Genomic DNA, 24182 nt, shown 5'->3' on the forward strand with positions numbered 1-24182 from the left:
GAACGCATCATACTGTAGGAGAACACATCATACTGTAGGAGAACGCATCATACTGTAGGAGAACGCATCATACTGTAGTAGAACGCATCATACTGTAGGAGAACGCATCATACTGTAGGAGAACGCATCATACTGTAGTAGAACGCATCATACTGTAGGAGAACGCATCATACTGTAGGAGAACGCATCATACTGTAGGAGAACGCATCATACTGTAGGAGAACGCATCATACTGTAGGAGAACGCATCATACTGTAGGAGAACGCATCATACTGTAGGAGAACACATCATACTGTAGGAGAACGCATCATACTGTAGGAGAACGCATCATACTGTAGTAGAACGCATCATACTGTAGGAGAACGCATCATACTGTAGGAGAACGCATCATACTGTAGTAGAACGCATCATACTGTAGGAGAACACATCATACTGTAGGAGAACGCATCATACTGTAGGAGAACGCATCATACTGTAGTAGAACGCATCATACTGTAGGAGAACACATCATACTGTAGTAGAACGCATCATACTGTAGGAGAACACATCATACTGTAGTAGAACGCATCATACTGTAGGAGAACGCATCATACTGTAGGAGAACACATCATACTGTAGGAGAACGCATCATACTGTAGGAGAACGCATCATACTGTAGGAGAACACATCATACTGTAGGAGAACGCATCATACTGTAGGAGAACACATCATACTGTAGTAGAACGCATCATACTGTAGTAGAACGCATCATACTGTAGGAGAACACATCATACTGTAGTAGAACGCATCATACTGTAGGAGAACGCATCATACTGTAGGAGAACGCATCATACTGTAGGAGAACGCATCATACTGTAGGAGAACGCATCATACTGTAGGAGAACGCATCATACTGTAGTAGAACGCATCATACTGTAGTAGAACGCATCATACTGTAGTAGAACGCATCATACTGTAGGAGAACACATCATACTGTAGTAGAACACATCATACTGTAGTAGAACACATCATACTGTAGTAGAACACATCATACTGTAGGAGAACGCATCATACTGTAGGAGAACACATCATACTGTAGGAGAACACATCATACTGTAGGAGAACGCATCATACTGTAGTAGAACGCATCATACTGTAGGAGAACGCATCATACTGTAGGAGAACGCATCATACTGTAGGAGAACGCATCATACTGTAGGAGAACGCATCATACTGTAGTAGAACGCATCATACTGTAGGAGAACGCATCATACTGTAGGAGAACGCATTATACTGTAGGAGAACGCATCATACTGTAGGAGAACGCATCATACTGTAGGAGAACGCATCATACTGTAGTAGAACGCATCATACTGTAGTAGAACGCATCATACTGTAGGAGAACGCATCATACTGTAGGAGAACGCATCATACTGTAGGAGAACGCATCATACTGTAGGAGAACGCATCATACTGTAGTAGAACGCATCATACTGTAGGAGAACGCATCATACTGTAGGAGAACGCATCATACTGTAGTAGAACGCATCATACTGTAGGAGAACGCATCATACTGTAGGAGAACGCATCATACTGTAGGAGAACGCATCATACTGTAGGAGAACGCATCATACTGTAGGAGAACGCATCATACTGTAGTAGAACGCATCATACTGTAGTAGAACGCATCATACTGTAGGAGAACGCATCATACTGTAGGAGAACGCATCATACTGTAGGAGAACGCATCATACTGTAGGAGAACGCATCATACTGTAGGAGAACGCATCATACTGTAGGAGAACGCATCATACTGTAGGAGAACACATCATACTGTAGTAGAACGCATCATACTGTAGGAGAACGCATCATACTGTAGTAGAACGCATCATACTGTAGGAGAACGCATCATACTGTAGGAGAACGCATCATACTGTAGGAGAACGCATCATACTGTAGGAGAACGCATCATACTGTAGTAGAACGCATCATACTGTAGGAGAACGCATCATACTGTAGTAGAACGCATCATACTGTAGGAGAACGCATCATACTGTAGTAGAACGCATCATACTGTAGGAGAACGCATCATACTGTAGTAGAACACATCATACTGTAGGAGAACGCATCATACTGTAGGAGAACGCATCATACTGTAGGAGAACACATCATACTGTAGGAGAACACATCATACTGTAGGAGAACGCATCATACTGTAGGAGAACGCATCATACTGTAGGAGAACGCATCATACTGTAGGAGAACGCATCATACTGTAGGAGAACACATCATACTGTAGGAGAACGCATCATACTGTAGGAGAACACATCATACTGTAGGAGAACGCATCATACTGTAGGAGAACACATCATACTGTAGGAGAACGCATCATACTGTAGGAGAACGCATCATACTGTAGGAGAACGCATCATACTGTAGGAGAACGCATCATACTGTAGGAGAACGCATCATACTGTAGGAGAACGCATCATACTGTAGGAGAACACATCATACTGTAGTAGAACGCATCATACTGTAGGAGAACGCATCATACTGTAGGAGAACGCATCATACTATAGGAGAACGCATCATACTGTAGGAGAACGCATCATACTGTAGGAGAACGCATCATACTGTAGGAGAACGCATCATACTGTAGGAGAACGCATCATACTGTAGGAGAACGCATCATACTGTAGTAGAACGCATCATACTGTAGGAGAACGCATCATACTGTAGTAGAACGCATCATACTGTAGGAGAACACATCATACTGTAGGAGAACGCATCATACTGTAGGAGAACACATCATACTGTAGGAGAACACATCATACTGTAGGAGAACGCATCATACTGTAGTAGAACGCATCATACTGTAGTAGAACGCATCATACTGTAGTAGAACGCATCATACTGTAGGAGAACGCATCATACTGTAGTAGAACGCATCATACTGTAGGAGAACGCATCATACTGTAGTAGAACACATCATACTGTAGTAGAACGCATCATACTGTAGGAGAACGCATCATACTGTAGTAGAACGCATCATACTGTAGTAGAACGCATCATACTGTAGGAGAACGCATCATACTGTAGGAGAACGCATCATACTGTAGGAGAACACATCATACTGTAGGAGAACGCATCATACTGTAGGAGAACACATCATACTGTAGTAGAACGCATCATACTGTAGGAGAACACATCATACTGTAGTAGAACGCATCATACTGTAGGAGAACGCATCATACTGTAGTAGAACACATCATACTGTAGGAGAACGCATCATACTGTAGTAGAACACATCATACTGTAGTAGAACGCATCATACTGTAGGAGAACGCATCATACTGTAGTAGAACGCATCATACTGTAGGAGAACACATCATACTGTAGTAGAACACATCATACTGTAGGAGAACACATCATACTGTAGTAGAACACATCATACTGTAGTAGAACACATCATACTGTAGTAGAACGCATCATACTGTAGTAGAACGCATCATACTGTAGTAGAACGCATCATACTGTAGTAGAACGCATCATACTGTAGTAGAACGCATCATACTGTAGGAGAACGCATCATACTGTAGGAGAACGCATCATACTGTAGTAGAACGCATCATACTGTAGGAGAACGCATCATACTGTAGTAGAACGCATCATACTGTAGGAGAACGCATCATACTGTAGGAGAACGCATCATACTGTAGTAGAACGCATCATACTGTAGGAGAACGCATCATACTGTAGGAGAACACATCATACTGTAGTAGAACGCATCATACTGTAGGAGAACGCATCATACTGTAGGAGAACGCATCATACTGTAGGAGAACGCATCATACTGTAGGAGAACGCATCATACTGTAGTAGAACGCATCATACTGTAGTAGAACGCATCATACTGTAGGAGAACGCATCATACTGTAGGAGAACACATCATACTGTAGTAGAACACATCATACTGTAGGAGAACGCATCATACTGTAGGAGAACGCATCATACTGTAGGAGAACGCATCATACTGTAGGAGAACGCATCATACTGTAGGAGAACGCATCATACTGTAGTAGAACGCATCATACTGTAGGAGAACACATCATACTGTAGGAGAACGCATCATACTGTAGGAGAACGCATCATACTGTAGGAGAACGCATCATACTGTAGGAGAACGCATCATACTGTAGGAGAACACATCATACTGTAGTAGAACGCATCATACTGTAGGAGAACGCATCATACTGTAGGAGAACACATCATACTGTAGGAGAACGCATCATACTGTAGGAGAACGCATCATACTGTAGGAGAACGCATCATACTGTAGGAGAACACATCATACTGTAGGAGAACGCATCATACTGTAGTAGAACACATCATACTGTAGTAGAACACATCATACTGTAGGAGAACACATCATACTGTAGTAGAACACATCATACTGTAGGAGAACGCATCATACTGTAGGAGAACGCATCATACTGTAGTAGAACGCATCATACTGTAGGAGAACACATCATACTGTAGGAGAACGCATCATACTGTAGTAGAACACATCATACTGTAGGAGAACACATCATACTGTAGTAGAACGCATCATACTGTAGTAGAACACATCATACTGTAGGAGAACACATCATACTGTAGGAGAACGCATCATACTGTAGGAGAACGCATCATACTGTAGGAGAACGCATCATACTGTAGGAGAACACATCATACTGTAGGAGAACGCATCATACTGTAGGAGAACACATCATACTGTAGGAGAACGCATCATACTGTAGGAGAACACATCATACTGTAGGAGAACGCATCATACTGTAGGAGAACACATCATACTGTAGGAGAACGCATCATACTGTAGTAGAACGCATCATACTGTAGGAGAACACATCATACTGTAGTAGAACACATCATACTGTAGGAGAACGCATCATACTGTAGGAGAACACATCATACTGTAGGAGAACGCATCATACTGTAGGAGAACACATCATACTGTAGGAGAACGCATCATACTGTAGTAGAACACATCATACTGTAGTAGAACGCATCATACTGTAGTAGAACACATCATACTGTAGTAGAACGCATCATACTGTAGGAGAACACATCATACTGTAGTAGAACGCATCATACTGTAGTAGAACGCATCATACTGTAGTAGAACGCATCATACTGTAGTAGAACGCATCATACTGTAGGAGAACACATCATACTGTAGGAGAACGCATCATACTGTAGGAGAACGCATCATACTGTAGGAGAACGTATCATACTGTAGGAGAACACATCATACTGTAGGAGAACGCATCATACTGTAGTAGAACACATCATACTGTAGGAGAACGCATCATACTGTAGGAGAACGCATCATACTGTAGGAGAACGCATCATACTGTAGTAGAACACATCATACTGTAGTAGAACACATCATACTGTAGTAGAACGCATCATACTGTAGTAGAACGTATCATACTGTAGTAGAACACATCATACTGTAGTAGAACGCATCATACTGTAGTAGAACACATCATACTGTAGGAGAACACATCATACTGTAGGAGAACACATCATACTGTAGGAGAACACATCATACTGTAGGAGAACACATCATACTGTAGTAGAACACATCATACTGTAGGAGAACACATCATACTGTAGGAGAACACATCATACTGTAGGAGAACACATCATACTGTAGGAGAACGCATCATACTGTAGGAGAACACATCATACTGTAGGAGAACACATCATACTGTAGGAGAACGCATCATACTGTAGGAGAACGCATCATACTGTAGGAGAACACATCATACTGTAGGAGAACGCATCATACTGTAGGAGAACACATCATACTGTAGGAGAACACATCATACTGTAGGAGAACACATCATACTGTAGGAGAACGCATCATACTGTAGGAGAACACATCATACTGTAGGAGAACACATCATACTGTAGGAGAACGCATCATACTGTAGGAGAACGCATCATACTGTAGGAGAACGCATCATACTGTAGGAGAACGCATCATACTGTAGGAGAACGCATCATACTGTAGTAGAACACATCATACTGTAGGAGAACGCATCATACTGTAGGAGAACGCATCATACTGTAGGAGAACGCATCATACTGTAGGAGAACGCATCATACTGTAGTAGAACACATCATACTGTAGTAGAACGCATCATACTGTAGTAGAACGTATCATACTGTTTTAGAACACATCATACTGTAGTAGAACGCATCATACTGTAGTAGAACACATCATACTGTAGTAGAACGCATCATACTGTAGTAGAACGCATCATACTGTAGTAGAACACATCATACTGTAGTAGAACACATCATACTGTAGTAGAACACATCATACTGTAGTAGAACACATCATACTGTAGTAGAACGTATCATACTGTAGTAGAACACATCATACTGTAGGAGAACGCATCATACTGTAGTAGAACGCATCATACTGTAGTAGAACACATCATACTGTAGTAGAACGCATCATACTGTAGTAGAACACATCATACTGTAGGAGAACGCATCATACTGTAGTAGAACACATCATACTGTAGGAGAACGCATCATACTGTAGGAGAACGCATCATACTGTAGTAGAACGCATCATACTGTAGTAGAACGCATCATACTGTAGTAGAACGCATCATACTGTAGGAGAACGCATCATACTGTAGGAGAACGCATCATACTGTAGGAGAACGCATCATACTGTAGTAGAACGCATCATACTGTAGGAGAACGCATCATACTGTAGTAGAACGCATCATACTGTAGGAGAACGCATCATACTGTAGTAGAACGCATCATACTGTAGGAGAACGCATCATACTGTAGGAGAACGCATCATACTGTAGTAGAACGCATCATACTGTAGGAGAACGCATCATACTGTAGTAGAACGCATCATACTGTAGTAGAACACATCATACTGTAGGAGAACACATCATACTGTAGGAGAACACATCATACTGTAGTAGAACGCATCATACTGTAGGAGAACACATCATACTGTAGGAGAACGCATCATACTGTAGGAGAACGCATCATACTGTAGGAGAACACATCATACTGTAGGAGAACGCATCATACTGTAGGAGAACGCATCATACTGTAGTAGAACACATCATACTGTAGGAGAACGCATCATACTGTAGTAGAACGCATCATACTGTAGGAGAACACATCATACTGTAGGAGAACGCATCATACTGTAGGAGAACGCATCATACTGTAGGAGAACACATCATACTGTAGGAGAACGCATCATACTGTAGGAGAACGCATCATACTGTAGTAGAACGCATCATACTGTAGGAGAACGCATCATACTGTAGTAGAACGCATCATACTGTAGGAGAACGCATCATACTGTAGTAGAACGCATCATACTGTAGGAGAACGCATCATACTGTAGTAGAACGCATCATACTGTAGGAGAACGCATCATACTGTAGGAGAACGCATCATACTGTAGGAGAACACATCATACTGTAGGAGAACGCATCATACTGTAGGAGAACGCATCATACTGTAGGAGAACGCATCATACTGTAGGAGAACACATCATACTGTAGGAGAACGCATCATACTGTAGGAGAACACATCATACTGTAGGAGAACGCATCATACTGTAGGAGAACACATCATACTGTAGGAGAACACATCATACTGTAGGAGAACACATCATACTGTAGTAGAACACATCATACTGTAGGAGAACACATCATACTGTAGGAGAACGCATCATACTGTAGGAGAACACATCATACTGTAGGAGAACACATCATACTGTAGGAGAACACATCATACTGTAGGAGAACACATCATACTGTAGGAGAACGCATCATACTGTAGGAGAACACATCATACTGTAGGAGAACACATCATACTGTAGGAGAACACATCATACTGTAGGAGAACGCATCATACTGTAGTAGAACGCATCATACTGTAGGAGAACGCATCATACTGTAGGAGAACACATCATACTGTAGGAGAACGCATCATACTGTAGGAGAACGCATCATACTGTAGGAGAACGCATCATACTGTAGGAGAACGCATCATACTGTAGGAGAACGCATCATACTGTAGTAGAACGCATCATACTGTAGGAGAACGCATCATACTGTAGTAGAACGCATCATACTGTAGGAGAACGCATCATACTGTAGGAGAACGCATCATACTGTAGTAGAACACATCATACTGTAGTAGAACACATCATACTGTAGGAGAACGCATCATACTGTAGGAGAACGCATCATACTGTAGTAGAACACATCACACTGTAGTAGAACGCATCATACTGTAGGAGAACACATCATACTGTAGTAGAACGCATCATACTGTAGGAGAACGCATCATACTGTAGGAGAACGCATCATACTGTAGTAGAACGCATCATACTGTAGGAGAACGCATCATACTGTAGTAGAACACATCATACTGTAGGAGAACGCATCATACTGTAGTAGAACACATCATACTGTAGGAGAACGCATCATACTGTAGTAGAACGCATCATACTGTAGGAGAACACATCATACTGTAGGAGAACGCATCATACTGTAGTAGAACGCATCATACTGTAGGAGAACGCATCATACTGTAGTAGAACGCATCATACTGTAGGAGAACGCATCATACTGTAGTAGAACGCATCATACTGTAGTAGAACGCATCATACTGTAGGAGAACGCATCATACTGTAGGAGAACGCATCATACTGTAGTAGAACACATCATACTGTAGTAGAACACATCATACTGTAGTAGAACGCATCATACTGTAGTAGAACGCATCATACTGTAGTAGAACGCATCATACTGTAGTAGAACGCATCATACTGTAGGAGAACGCATCATACTGTAGGAGAACGCATCATACTGTAGGAGAACGCATCATACTGTAGTAGAACGCATCATACTGTAGTAGAACGCATCATACTGTAGTAGAACGCATCATACTGTAGTAGAACGCATCATACTGTAGGAGAACACATCATACTGTAGTAGAACACATCATACTGTAGTAGAACACATCATACTGTAGTAGAACGCATCATACTGTAGTAGAACGCATCATACTGTAGTAGAACGCATCATACTGTAGTAGAACGCATCATACTGTAGTAGAACGCATCATACTGTAGGAGAACGCATCATACTGTAGTAGAACACATCATACTGTAGTAGAACACATCATACTGTAGTAGAACACATCATACTGTAGTAGAACGCATCATACTGTAGTAGAACGCATCATACTGTAGTAGAACACATCATACTGTAGGAGAACACATCATACTGTAGGAGAACACATCATACTGTAGGAGAACGCATCATACTGTAGGAGAACGCATCATACTGTAGGAGAACGCATCATACTGTAGGAGAACGCATCATACTGTAGGAGAACGCATCATACTGTAGTAGAACGCATCATACTGTAGGAGAACGCATCATACTGTAGGAGAACGCATCATACTGTAGTAGAACGCATCATACTGTAGTAGAACGCATCATACTGTAGTAGAACACATCATACTGTAGTAGAACGCATCATACTGTAGTAGAACGCATCATACTGTAGTAGAACGCATCATACTGTAGGAGAACGCATCATACTGTAGTAGAACGCATCATAATGTAGGAGAACGCATCATACTGTAGGAGAACGCATCATACTGTAGTAGAACGCATCATACTGTAGTAGAACGCATCATACTGTAGTAGAACGCATCATACTGTAGGAGAACACATCATACTGTAGTAGAACACATCATACTGTAGGAGAACGCATCATACTGTAGGAGAACGCATCATACTGTAGGAGAACGCATCATACTGTAGGAGAACGCATCATACTGTAGGAGAACGCATCATACTGTAGGAGAACGCATCATACTGTAGTAGAACGCATCATACTGTAGTAGAACGCATCATACTGTAGTAGAACGCATCATACTGTAGGAGAACGCATCATACTGTAGGAGAACGCATCATACTGTAGTAGAACACATCATACTGTAGTAGAACACATCATACTGTAGTAGAACGCATCATACTGTAGGAGAACGCATCATACTGTAGTAGAACGCATCATACTGTAGGAGAACGCATCATACTGTAGTAGAACGCATCATACTGTAGTAGAACGCATCATACTGTAGTAGAACGCATCATACTGTAGGAGAACGCATCATACTGTAGTAGAACGCATCATACTGTAGGAGAACGCATCATACTGTAGTAGAACGCATCATACTGTAGTAGAACGCATCATACTGTAGGAGAACGCATCATACTGTAGTAGAACGCATCATACTGTAGTAGAACGCATCATACTGTAGTAGAACGCATCATACTGTAGTAGAACGCATCATACTGTAGTAGAACGCATCATACTGTAGGAGAACGCATCATACTGTAGTAGAACGCATCATACTGTAGTAGAACGCATCATACTGTAGGAGAACACATCATACTGTAGGAGAACGCATCATACTGTAGTAGAACGCATCATACTGTAGGAGAACGCATCATACTGTAGTAGAACGCATCATACTGTAGGAGAACGCATCATACTGTAGGAGAACACATCATACTGTAGTAGAACGCATCATACTGTAGGAGAACGCATCATACTGTAGGAGAACGCATCATACTGTAGTAGAACACATCATACTGTAGGAGAACGCATCATACTGTAGGAGAACGCATCATACTGTAGTAGAACGCATCATACTGTAGTAGAACGCATCATACTGTAGTAGAACGCATCATACTGTAGTAGAACACATCATACTGTAGGAGAACGCATCATACTGTAGGAGAACGCATCATACTGTAGTAGAACGCATCATACTGTAGGAGAACGCATCATACTGTAGGAGAACGCATCATACTGTAGGAGAACGCATCATACTGTAGGAGAACGCATCATACTGTAGGAGAACGCATCATACTGTAGTAGAACGCATCATACTGTAGGAGAACGCATCATACTGTAGTAGAACGCATCATACTGTAGTAGAACACATCATACTGTAGGAGAACACATCATACTGTAGTAGAACGCATCATACTGTAGGAGAACGCATCATACTGTAGGAGAACGCATCATACTGTAGGAGAACGCATCATACTGTAGTAGAACGCATCATACTGTAGTAGAACGCATCATACTGTAGGAGAACACATCATACTGTAGGAGAACGCATCATACTGTAGGAGAACGCATCATACTGTAGTAGAACACATCATACTGTAGTAGAACGCATCATACTGTAGGAGAACGCATCATACTGTAGTAGAACACATCATACTGTAGGAGAACACATCATACTGTAGGAGAACACATCATACTGTAGGAGAACGCATCATACTGTAGGAGAACGCATCATACTGTAGTAGAACGCATCATACTGTAGGAGAACGCATCATACTGTAGGAGAACGCATCATACTGTAGGAGAACGCATCATACTGTAGGAGAACACATCATACTGTAGGAGAACACATCATACTGTAGGAGAACGCATCATACTGTAGGAGAACGCATCATACTGTAGTAGAACGCATCATACTGTAGGAGAACGCATCATACTGTAGGAGAACACATCATACTGTAGGAGAACACATCATACTGTAGGAGAACGCATCATACTGTAGGAGAACGCATCATACTGTAGGAGAACGCATCATACTGTAGGAGAACGCATCATACTGTAGGAGAACACATCATACTGTAGGAGAACGCATCATACTGTAGGAGAACGCATCATACTGTAGGAGAACGCATCATACTGTAGGAGAACGCATCATACTGTAGTAGAACGCATCATACTGTAGGAGAACGCATCATACTGTAGGAGAACACATCATACTGTAGGAGAACGCATCATACTGTAGGAGAACGCATCATACTGTAGTAGAACGCATCATACTGTAGTAGAACGCATCATACTGTAGTAGAACGCATCATACTGTAGGAGAACGCATCATACTGTAGGAGAACGCATCATACTGTAGGAGAACGCATCATACTGTAGGAGAACACATCATACTGTAGGAGAACGCATCATACTGTAGGAGAACACATCATACTGTAGGAGAACACATCATACTGTAGGAGAACGCATCATACTGTAGGAGAACGCATCATACGCAATATCGTCCCTGAATTGTATCGTAGCCCATCTATCTAGATACGTATGGGATTGCCTTGTAATAGAAAGATGCACACCACTTATTATCATCGCATGTACACCATGATTAATAGTATTCTGGAGCCGTAGTCTGAGAGGGATATTTGACTGCTGTACACTTACCATCTCCAATAACCCATATTCAATTATTGGCTGATTAAAACTTTGTTTGGTATGAAAGCAATTAGTCAATAGCATAATTAATAGCACATTTTTGACAACTCATTCACGACACCACTTGCACCAGTTAGTCATTTAAATCCGTTTTGGTATGATAATCATCAGTCATACTACAAGTTGCACAAATTAACACTCTGATTAATACAAGCTGAGAAAGTGAGATCACACTGTGACACTGCTGCCAATATTATAAATGTGTTAATAATAATTACATTAACACCTACAAACTCAAAACATACAGGTTGAATGAATGATGTAGAAGAAGAGGAAGTCCAGCTCCAGTGTTTTATTTAGTTTTCACTAGTAAGAGACCACACCTCTACTTAAGTTTAACAGTTTATTGAAACATAATGAGATGAATGTGGAACGGAGTGAGGAACCCATGGTAGGGCGAGACTCAGGGTGGGGGCGTAGTCTCTGGATTGGACAGCCATCTTTGCTCTACTCGGAATGAGCGGTTGGTCATCCCCGCTCCGTCACTGCCCCCTGGATTCTTAGAGAATCGAGGCGGAAGGAGGAGGTTGGGGTGGAGGAGGATAGCAAAAATGGCCGATCTACAAGCGCAGTACTCACAGTCACAACCCAAACGGGTTGTGACTGTGAGTGGTTGTGGTGATTGCACCAGGATTGGCTGTGGTGAGAGGAGGCAGGTGTAGTGGATACGGGTGATTGTGAATGGGGAGTGGCCAGTTGAGTGAAGGCGGGAGGTGATGGAGAACAGAGTGGCAGTGTTAAGCAGAGGGTGGTCTCCACTGAAACTACGTTGTATAAATACAACTACCATAAAACACTGACATACAATAATGACGACAATAATGAACGTTTCGGCCTACATGAATGAATGAAACAGATAAACAGAGACAGATCTGTTGTTTCAGACAGACTGAAACAACATCAGTCAAACAGTACATGTCCATGACAAATCTATAATCTGCATAACAACACAGCACCCACACCACAGCAAGCCCGTCAAATAAACGCTCCACCAGACCTGACGTATAGGCTACTCTATCAGGGATGGATTTCAATTCTGGACAAATTGAAATAATGGACTCCATACCTTCCTAAACTTATTGGAGGAGCCACTTGAGAACCTAATCTTTTCTAGATTTAGACAGTACAAGATATCTCTTATCCAGTGAGTGTGATAGGTAAGTAGGGGATTTCCAATTCATCAAAATTAATCTCCTAGCAGTGACCAAAGCTAAAACATCCTTTTTCCAATTTAGAGAGCGAGGGCAGTGAGGAGAAAACCCCAAACAGAGCACCCAGGCTCCACTCTTTGCCCCACTATCTCCGATATGGAATGAAACTAAGAAAGATCTCAGTCCAATAGTTGTGTATAGAGGGGCAAAGCCAGAACATATGAATGCTGCCGGAGATTGTTGACATCTTATAACAATCAGGAGATATATTATCATGTGTGGAATTATAAGGTATAGGCCTACCATGTTTTTCCACACATGTTATGGCCTCCTGGTGAAACCTAGTTTCAGGTGAAAAGGAGCGGCTGGCGACTGCATGTGTAGTGGAGGAGACGTGGTTGTCTATACACCAGACAACAGATATTGACTGTTTGTATTGAAAGGGACTATATAAATGGGAGTATTAGCAATGACTAAATTGGGGGTAATATGGAAAAATATCAAAAGAGAGCATGCATTGCATTTACTTGAGCACAAATTTATCATGACCTACAGTGTGATATGGACAGTGCATTGTAATGGCATACAAATCAAACAAAGTTAAGCTAGGCCAGATAACATGAAAGGCTAGTTCAGATTTTATATGGATTTAAAGGAGCTTGGAAGGATTCATGATCACACTGTTGAGGAGAAAAGATATTGAACAGGTGAACTACAGTCTTTACATGACAATGGTGGTTCTACAGTACATCATGTTTGTGCTCTGAAGAATTTAATCTAAGCCATGTTGATTAAGAACCCAGTGCTCATTTGCAACTGCATGGGGACTTGCAGGAGCCCACACACATCTGGGAGTATGTGTGCTATTGTTATTGCAACCTCATTGCATTCTGGTCCCAAACACTATACCTGAAAAACCTCTCTGGATTGCCACGGATGTTGTTGATCACATTCGTGTTCCCCAAAGGATGAATCCTACTGATATACAGTACAGTAGGTACATATTTACTATGTTTGCACTACAGGAGTGCTGCTGTGGCTATAAATGATCATGTCTCTTCCTCTGCACAGTTAAAACATGGCGTGCCCCAAGGTTAAATTCTTGGTCCCATTTTATTTTCTTTATACATGCTTCCACTTGGTGTTTTAATCAGTCATTTTAATCATGTGTCTTACCACTGTTATGCTGATGACACCCAGCTGTATTTTTCTTTTAAACCCTCTGATCATAGCAAATTGTCTATTTAAAAAAAATGTCTGTCTTCCATTAAAGACTGGATGGCAGAAAGCTTTCTCCAATTAAACCCGGACAAAACTGAAGTCCTTATCATAGGCCCAGATACTATAGGCCTATGCAATGACATAAAGCAGTCCCTGGGTCCTTCATCAGCACACTTCACAAAAGTTAAAAAAAACCTAGGAGTGTTATTTGACCAGCAAATGAATTTCGAGCCACATATTAAAAAAATGGTTCAAACCTGTTTCTTTCAGCTAAGAAACATTTCCAAAATCAAGTCGCTTTTAACCCCTCGAGATCTGGAACAACTCATTCATGCTTTTATTTCTTCCCGGCTGGACTTTGTAACTCATTATTCACTACCCTCAGTCGCTCTTCAATACATCGCCTCCAGTTGGTGCAGAATACAGCTGCCAGACTTTTAACGAACACTTTTAGAAGGTCTCATATCACCCCTGTGCTTGCTGCTTTACACTGGCTTCCAATTGACTGCAGAATTGTTTTTAATTTTTTATTAATCACTTTTAAAGCTCTCCATGGGCTGTCTCCCATGTACATAAGTGAACTATTGTTCCCCATATCAAATGTGAGAACACTGAGATCTTCAGGTAAAGACCTGCTCAAAGTTCCTAATACAAGACTAAGAACAAAAGGCTATAGAGCTTTTGAAGTTGTAGCCCCTTCCCTATGGAATGAATTACCCCTTTCCCTAAGGAGGGCAGAATCTGTCGAGACGTTTAAAAAGCTGCTAAAAACCCATTTGTTTCAAAAGCACTTTGGTCTGTAATATTGTCTATATGGTACTGCATGTTTATATATATATTTCTTTTTTTGTATTATTACTCTGTCATTGTGTTTTTTTGAGTGGTGCAACCACTCCTACATCCAGCTTGCAATGTCCGTGTACCTGTGTACCTGTGTACCCCTGTGTAACCATGAGCATGAGTGGTGGAAATTGGAACGATACAGAGAAGAAATTGGAACGATACAGAGAAGAAATTGGAACGATACAAATTGGAACGATACAGAGAACCAATAGACGGGAGTTGCACCACTCGGTTCACACTGGTGTGATTTTTATTTTATTGTTGATCTATGTGTTGCTCTTCATTTCATTTTATTTATTGTACAGCACCTTGTGACATTTGTTTTGAAATGCGCTTTATAAATAAAAAAATACCTTACCTTACCTAATAATCTTGGGGCTCTAAAGATGTTCTTTTAAACATTTGGGTTATACTCTCAGCCTTGATTTGGTGACGTGGCAAGCTAAAGGTTTAAGACAGGCTTGTGCTGCTGCCCCATTGAAAGGGCATGCTGTGTTGGGGGGTTTAACAGTTCCATTCACCCAAATGTCAGTTGAAAACACAGTAATGTAAATATCACGCCAAAGTCACCATTGTACATCTCAGGTTCTGAGAAATTGAATCCAGTGTTTGTTTGCAGTACCAAAAATGAAGAGAATTCCATCATGTACTGTACCAGTACCTCTGATAAGTTGGATATGTCCAACGTATTCCATTAACTTATTAGTATAGACCAGTGGTTCCCAAACTGTGGTGCGTGCACCCCTTGTGGTGCGCCAGCGTCTTCTAGGAGGTGTGGCTAATGGTGGTGCTATAGTTTTATTATAAATATAATATAGCCTATGCTGCATACAGTATATATGCCATATTCAGGTTCATATATGTACATATGTGTTATATAGGAAATATATAGCTTATGCCAATTTTATTTCCATGTAGGGGGGTGCGTCAGCTAGGTCAGGAGGTAACAGGGGGAACACGGCCAAAAAGGTTTGGTAATTAATATGAAAACCCGTGATTTTGTCGATCCGTCAGTCACGCCACCATATATGGCCATCAGTCCCTCACGCCTCATGACACGTCACGCCAATATACTGTATATGGCCGTCATGGAGAAGACTGGATCATCACCTAGATCTGCATATATGGAGCCGGCAACTCAACATCTGACCTCAAACCCTTAGATCTCCATATATGGAGCTGACCTGTTCTGACATTCCATATGTTGACAATGGCACAACAATGGCAAACAAAGGGTCCATCTACAAGCTCATAGCACATTACAACGTGTTGTGAGCTTGTAGACTGACTTTTTTTAGATGAGACACCATTGTACAACAAAGTATAAAATAAGGCTTTGAAGTTTTTATAGCTGGCAGGTTGATGATCTCATGGTGTGCAGTGTGCACCTTTCTCACACAGCACTACGTCACGGAAGGTTTGACAGATCAGTCTGGATTGAATTCCTGCTTGCCTGTCACCACAGATGTTTGATTACATGCCTTGTGCGGCTCCAACAACCAAACTTAGATTAATTGTTTATCAATCTCAACATTACAGCCTCTGCTCGCCTCTGTGCCTCCTCCCCCGCCACTCGGTGGAATGGTGTGACATGTGCATTGTGTTAGCCACATGGGGTTCGGAGCAGCTGGTGACAGCTTCACTCCAACAAATGAGAGTGTGTTTGTTTACAGTCGAGACTCCCCCACCTGCTGGCTCGGTCCGTGAGGTCTGAGGCGACTGCATTAAGAGGCTCTGCAAATTAGCGACATCATTAGCGGCTTAAGATACTGTAATGCGCCTGGATATGATGCAGCTGTAGGATGGACCACGGATGACTGAATGAATCAGTGCTGATGCAAGCGTGCGTGAGGGCACAGAGGAAGGTTTTTGAGATGCATGACAGAGGAACAGAAGATATCCCCACGCACGAACAGACCACACACACACACACACACACACACACACAGTCCCCATTGAACACTGAGACTTAATCAACACATACTTCTGCAGTGCACACAACATTGCAAGACGTTGTGCATATTTTGCCACGAATGCACAGCCTTCACTATTATTATTTTAAACATCAATTCCTTAGTTTGAGCAATTCAGATGATAATGGGGTCCCCTGCTGATTGTAAGACCTTTTCATTTGAAGTTGTCAACAGTTGGAAAGCACACTGCTGCTTGTTATTATTGTTATTTCATTGGCAGGCCTGTGGAATGTTCAAGATTGCTTCCTTTTGTATGTTTTGTTGATTAATAGTGTTTTTTACTTTGTCTGAAGGCCAAAATAACCTTTCAGTTTCTGTAGTATCACTAATAGCGTATTAGGTGACATTCATTTCACACCAGAAAGCTTTATTCATTAAAATGAATCCTGCTGCGTATTGTCGGAAAGTGCGCTTCGTTTGGCAGGTGTGAAGCCTCATTCGAATCCTAATGCGCATTCTACTTCGACCAAAAACGGGGGTTTTGCTTCGCTTCCAATCGCACTTGATTATGATTCGGTGCAGGTGGGAATGCAATCCGCAGCAAATAAAGGAAATTAAGCAAACAATGTGGCGGGTGAGGAGCTTAACACAGTTGGAGACGGAGAAGGCATATTTTACGCAGCGCAAAGATGTCCCGTTACCGTGGATAGATAGATGTGGTCGAATGAGGAGATCGAAGCCCTGGTCGAAATGAGGTACATTAATACCTTAATAATACATTAATCAATTGCTTAAGGAAACGCATAAAAACACTGCAGTGTAGCCTACAGAATATTCTGTCTGTCTGTTTGTGCGTGCCGTAAACATGGAGTGCTGTCACTGTGTGGGGACTTTTTCTGTCTGTGCTCAGTGCGCTGAGCGCGCTGTGCCAAAGGAACAGTGCGTGTGGAGAGTGAGAGAGAGACGTCCAGTCCCAGACGGCACGAAACATGCACGTTATGAGTATAATTTTAATACCATAGATTTCACTGTGTATAGGCTATAGTTTATGAATTGAACACATTGATAAAATTCCCTGCTGCGTTAACTTGCTGCGCTTGACACAGCCAATGTGAAGGCAAACCGCAGCAAATTAAATATGCAAGAATCCCAACTTCTCCGCCCATTCGCATCGAGTCTACTGAAGAATTAGGTGAGAATGTGACCTTAGTCAGGGTGCCTAGAGCCTCTGGATCGAATCTGACCCCCGTGTTATACTGTGTTTCAGGTATCTTCTCCGCTTGGTTTCCTGTCTCTCTACTACACTGACCTATCTGAAATAAAGCATACACATGCCAAAAGTGAATCTTATGAAATCATATTAGTCAGCAGTTATGTTCAAGAATGACAGATTTCCGTTTCACCTTTATTTATTTATTTTCTTCCTTTCCTAGTATTGCTTACCTGTGCAGTTGTGCCACTTAGAATGGAGTTGTCTACTTTATTGCATTCTTTCCCCATGTATTTTAATAATGTGTGTCTGTTTCTCTCCCACTCCCTCAGCTCCTTGCGGAGGTCACTCCACAGGATCAGAGGGCACAGTGTTGTCCCCAAACTACCCACATAATTACACCAGTGGCCAGAGCTGCGTCTATGACATTTTTGTCCCCGGAGACTTTGGTAAGCATTTCATTTTCAATCACTGTCTTCACTATGTTGCAGAAAATGTACCTGGATATGGATTTGCTCAGCTGTGCTATAACTTACAGCTTTACAATGTTTGGCCATTGCTGGGAGATAGTATGACTACAACAACCAAGCATTGAGAGTGTGAAGAAGGTTATTGTTTGTGTCTGTTTTGAGTTGAGTCTTACCACATGAACACATACAGTAGTATCACTATTCTAGTCATATCATAATAGGAAAAAAAGTGGCGGCCCCTGGGGACTCCGGTCAGAAAAGTATGTAGAGTTTAAGTGATTTTAATGAGGAGAAAAGCCTAGGTTTCTACAGTAAAAATTGAAGCTTACCAGTATACAAAGCACATCATGACTTGACTGACAGTATATTGCAAAACAGAAAACATTCTAACATGCATAATACATTTCCCTGTCGAACTTAATTTCCATTGCATGGAAGTCTAAGACTTGTTCTTTTTTGTCCTACATATTGGATTTAGTATCTGTCAAGGTTACAGTCACAGTGGCTCAGGTTAAAATGTTTATCTTCTGCTGCATTAGTATTCAGCCCTTGTATGCTGCCTCTGACAATTGAACAGGCCAAGAATCGTGCCAGCAGCAATACAATAAGTTCCTTGGCCATGGTCAATGAAGGTCATTTCCGTTGCTTGCGGGGCAGTTTTTTCAATAAAACTGCGTTTCAACTATGCATAATATGCTAGGGGAATGCTGTGGGGAATAGACAGCGCAGGAAAACTCATGTGTGCAGAGTTTATCCATACACCTATTTATGTTCATAATTCAGTAGTTCTTCAGAACATGATGCATTTCTGCTCAATATTCCATGTTAGTCGTAAAGAGATTTTCAAATTGCAGGCAGGGATTTTTATCCCGTGAAGCCCCATACATCCAAAAACAATGTTTGATGATCCAGCACGGCAATTTAGATCCCCATCTGCCATTTGCCACTTCTCTACGAGTCCAGGGACACGCACATTTTTTCTTATTTTTTTTATTTTATAAATCTGCATGTGAATATGGCCTTAATGCTTAAACTGCCTGCAAAAATGCTTAATGGAGTGTGGAAGTCACTGAGCAAAACCTGCACCTGGCTACATTTTATTCCATTGAGACTCATGAAGTACATTTACAGCGCATATTGAGAACTTGAAGTCACGCTGATGACATACAAGATTTCTACCATGGCTTGAGGGAGTATTCTTTAGTCTAATATTTATGCATAATATTAAGGCAACTGGAATCCACAACATGGATACAGTAAATCTGTGTTTATCTTCAAGAATGGTACAAGGACCTGGAGATAACACCAGTAAGACGCCCTGAGGGCGAGAAGTGACCTCGCATCCTGGGTGATGGCAGACTGCTGGCCAAGCGCTGGCGCTTTGGCATGAGGGGTCAAATCAACATATGGAATGAATTCTGTATGGCCATATATGGAGTGTGTCTGAGTGTACAGGGTTTGATGAGGTCAGATCAACATATGGAATGTCAGAACAGGTCAGCTCCATATGGAGATCTAAGGGTGGCAGCGGGGGCAGTGTCTTGAGTGTACAGGGTTTGATGAGGTCTGGCCATATACAGTATGAAGTGTGTCTTGAGTGTAAAGGGTTTGATGAGGTCAGATCAACATATGGAATGTCAGAACAGGTCAGCTCCATGGAGATCTAAGGGTGGCAGCGGGGGCAGTGTCTTGAGTGTACAGGGTTTGATGAGGGCCCAGGTAGGGCCGGGCCTTAATTGTCTGGCCTGTTTTCACCGATTACAGGGCGCAGCTGCACTAATGACTTTGGGGCGGGCCCGTCTATAGAGTTTGAATAGACAGGTTATCAGTCAAAAGGGAGACATCGAAGAGGAAGGACGGGTAACGTCTGTCCCAACAGCCAGGAACCTTGGTGTTGTCCTGGACAGTCAGCTCTTGTTCAAAACACACATCACAGCTGTCACTCGATCCTGTAGGTTTACACTAGTCTATACAAGTAAGACGCGCAAACGCGGGAAGCGAACGCAGCTCGTGTGTGTGTGGTTGTGTGTGTGTGTGTGTGTGTGTGTGTGTGTGTGCTACAGCTGCGCCCTGTGTGTGTGTGTGTGCTACAGCTGCGCCCTCTGGTGGCGGGCGGGTGGTGTAACAGCGTGACACACACACACACACACAGACATTCAGCCCTTGCTGTCATAGTAAGTGGCTCACTGCGTTCGCAAACATACGACGAATCAGACCGTTCCTCACCTAGGAGTGGAGCTCCTAATCCAGACAACAGTCTTGTCAAAACTTGACTATTGTAACTCCCTCCTTACTGGTCTACCGGCATGTGCACTTAAGCCTCTCCAAAATGCTGCAGCTCGCTTGGTATTCAACCAGCCAAAATTCTCACACGTCTCCCCCCTTCTCCGCTCCCTCCATTGGCTCCCAGTCGCTGCCCGCACAGAATACAAAACTCTGAGGCTGGCATTCAAAGCAACCAAAGGTATGGCTCCCCCATATCTTGCAAGTATGATCGAACCCTACAAACCCTCCCGCGCACTCAGATCAGCCAACGCAGGGAAGCTCGAAGTACCTTCACAAAAAAGGCCGGGACAACGCTCCACACGTCCCAAACTCTTCTCCCTTCTGGCTCCAAAACTATGGAATGCACTTCCCATTACAATCAGAACTGCAGCCTCACTCCCAATCTTCCGCCGTAGTCTGAAAACCCACCCTTTCAGGCTCCACCATGGCCCGTAGCACTTGCCCTAGCACCTTAGATAGCACTTTATGTAGACTTAGATAGCATTTTATACAGACTTATAGCATGTTACGTAGACAGCACTAGAATTGCATTTCATGTCATAGCACTTTATAGTACTCTTTCTCCAACTTTCTACTTTTTCGTGTTTTCGTTCTCTCTGTCTCTCTATCGCTCTCTCTTTTGTAATTTGAAGTGAACCAACCGACTATGCGCAAATTTCTTGTTGCTAAAGCTAAAGCTAGCACTAGCAGCGAAGCTAGACTCCTGGAGTGCCCCTTCCCCCCTAATATTCTACCTGCCCACCCTAGTGGTGCTGGCTAAATCCGGCCCTGCTTGGATTCCTCATGCATTGAATCAGGCAAATAGATCCTCTGAGTTATACTCTTGTAAGAACTTTCCAATAATATTGCAGTAAGATAAAAACAAAACAGTATCAATAATAGTTGAGACATTCTAGTGTCAAAATAAATTCGTTAATAGAACTTGAAATCCAGAGCTGGCACACAATACATGACATGAGATTGTATGTGTTCAGCAAGGATGAGCTCTATTGATTTTGGTGATCCCATGACCTCTAGATCGCCTCATGTGCCAAAATGCGCCTCATTATGCCAAAATGTACACTTGCACACACGATATCTCAAAATATAATGTTCAGATTGCCATGAAACTTTCTCAACACTTTCATGCTCCGTGGAAGATGATCCCCATGTGTGACCCCATGACCTTTCCTCTAATGCCAGCCAAAATATGAACTTTTAATGCAAAGATACCTCTTCCAGGATAAACTCTATTGATTGTGGTTACCCTGTGGCTTTTCCTCTTGCACTACCCTCTGGCCAAGAGTGTAAGGAGCAGCACATACTGTAGTATATGCTGCGTTCACACGGGCAGATGCAAAGATACAGTCTAACATTCATTTTAAATGGAAGCCAGCGACGTGAAGCAGATATCAGATATTTGTAGCTGCAACGAAAGATACAAAGATTCAAAGCTACAAATAATTCCTAGGTCCAAAAGGGCGTGCAGTTGAGTCGCCATGCTGGATTGTTGTTGTTTTTTTCTCCCCCGCCGGCCGTCACGCCGACACGTCACTACGGACGCACGATTGATGACATCAATGACCCTGTTGAGCAACACAGATACAAACGACAAAGCGACAAATTTGAACTGTGAATCTTTATATTTTTGCATCTGCCCATCTGAACGCAGTACGAGGCCCCATTTTTGGCAACGCAAGGCGCAGACCGCAAGTTGCAACTTGCATTGTGGATGCAATTTTACTAGTTAGGTGACACATTATTTGAGCGCGGAAATTACAGCAGTCTTTGGTGTGTTACATTAAACCAATCCGAGTGACAGTGTCTAAAACTTTATTCCCATTCTCTTTAAGAGAAGCTGTGCTTCAGCTATGTACGATTGGTATTTACATTACGAATTGGAGGAGAAGACAACTAATTTCTGCTGTGGAAAAGTCAAATAATAATGGACGATATACGTTGACATTGGACAATATACGGTGATCTGTGGTACACTCAGTATGTGATGCTCAGCCACAATTTGCGTCCTCACGTTTCTGTCTTCACTTTTCTGTCTTCAGTTTTTATACCCACTACTACACACAATTATTAGACAGATTTAGGTATTAGTTTAGATAGATTGTAGATAGAACTGTCCATTGAGCAGAGACAGATAAAGAAAGCCAGGACACAATGGCTCACGCCATAGGATGAGTGATATCATGTAGTCTAGTGTAGAACAAATGCATTCTACACTTTGTATAGATGTGCAGTAATGTATCTATTCTACCGGCATCTTAATCCAAATGTGCGCCTTGCTTAAATACTACGGGCATATTTGCGTTCTGCATCAAAACCAGCTTTTAGCTGATCTGATTGCAGAGTGCAAATTGCATGTAGCTCTGGGCATAAAATAGCAGCAGTGGTTGCGCCAGACTACACCTCTTTTTAGGTCCAACACACCCCTCTGCATTAAATAGGCGCCATGCATGGCGCCATGCAAGGCGCCATGCATATTTAGACAATTGGGGAACAAAGCGTATACCATTCAGAAGATAGGATTAACACGTGTGCTTTTGCTAGTGCCACATTACCCCAGGCGGAAGTTAGGGCCCTTAGGCTTGTTACACTCACAGACATCCTAAATACATATGCATATTATGAATAGATTAACTGCATAATACCCAAGCTCTTACTGTTTTCTGAATAATTATCTAATACA

At 42.2% G+C, this 24182-nt stretch overlaps 1 protein-coding gene across 1 annotated transcript in view; it reads left to right on the plus strand.

Moving 5' to 3' along the window:
* The window catches only part of LOC310855938 (CUB and sushi domain-containing protein 3-like), a gene marked incomplete at its 5' end in the record, with an annotated part of 374665 nt that overhangs the window by 180687 nt on the left and 169796 nt on the right, over nucleotides 1-24182 (plus strand). The window contains one exon of the mRNA XM_083761135.1: nucleotides 19079-19195. Coding sequence (XP_083617261.1) covers nucleotides 19079-19195 — 117 coding nt within the window. The remainder of the gene's footprint in view (nucleotides 1-19078; nucleotides 19196-24182) is intronic.

The sequence above is a fragment of the Protomyctophum parallelum genome, assembly GCF_964188405.1.
Source record: "Protomyctophum parallelum genome assembly, chromosome: 3".
NCBI classification, from domain to species: domain Eukaryota; kingdom Metazoa; phylum Chordata; class Actinopteri; order Myctophiformes; family Myctophidae; genus Protomyctophum; species Protomyctophum parallelum.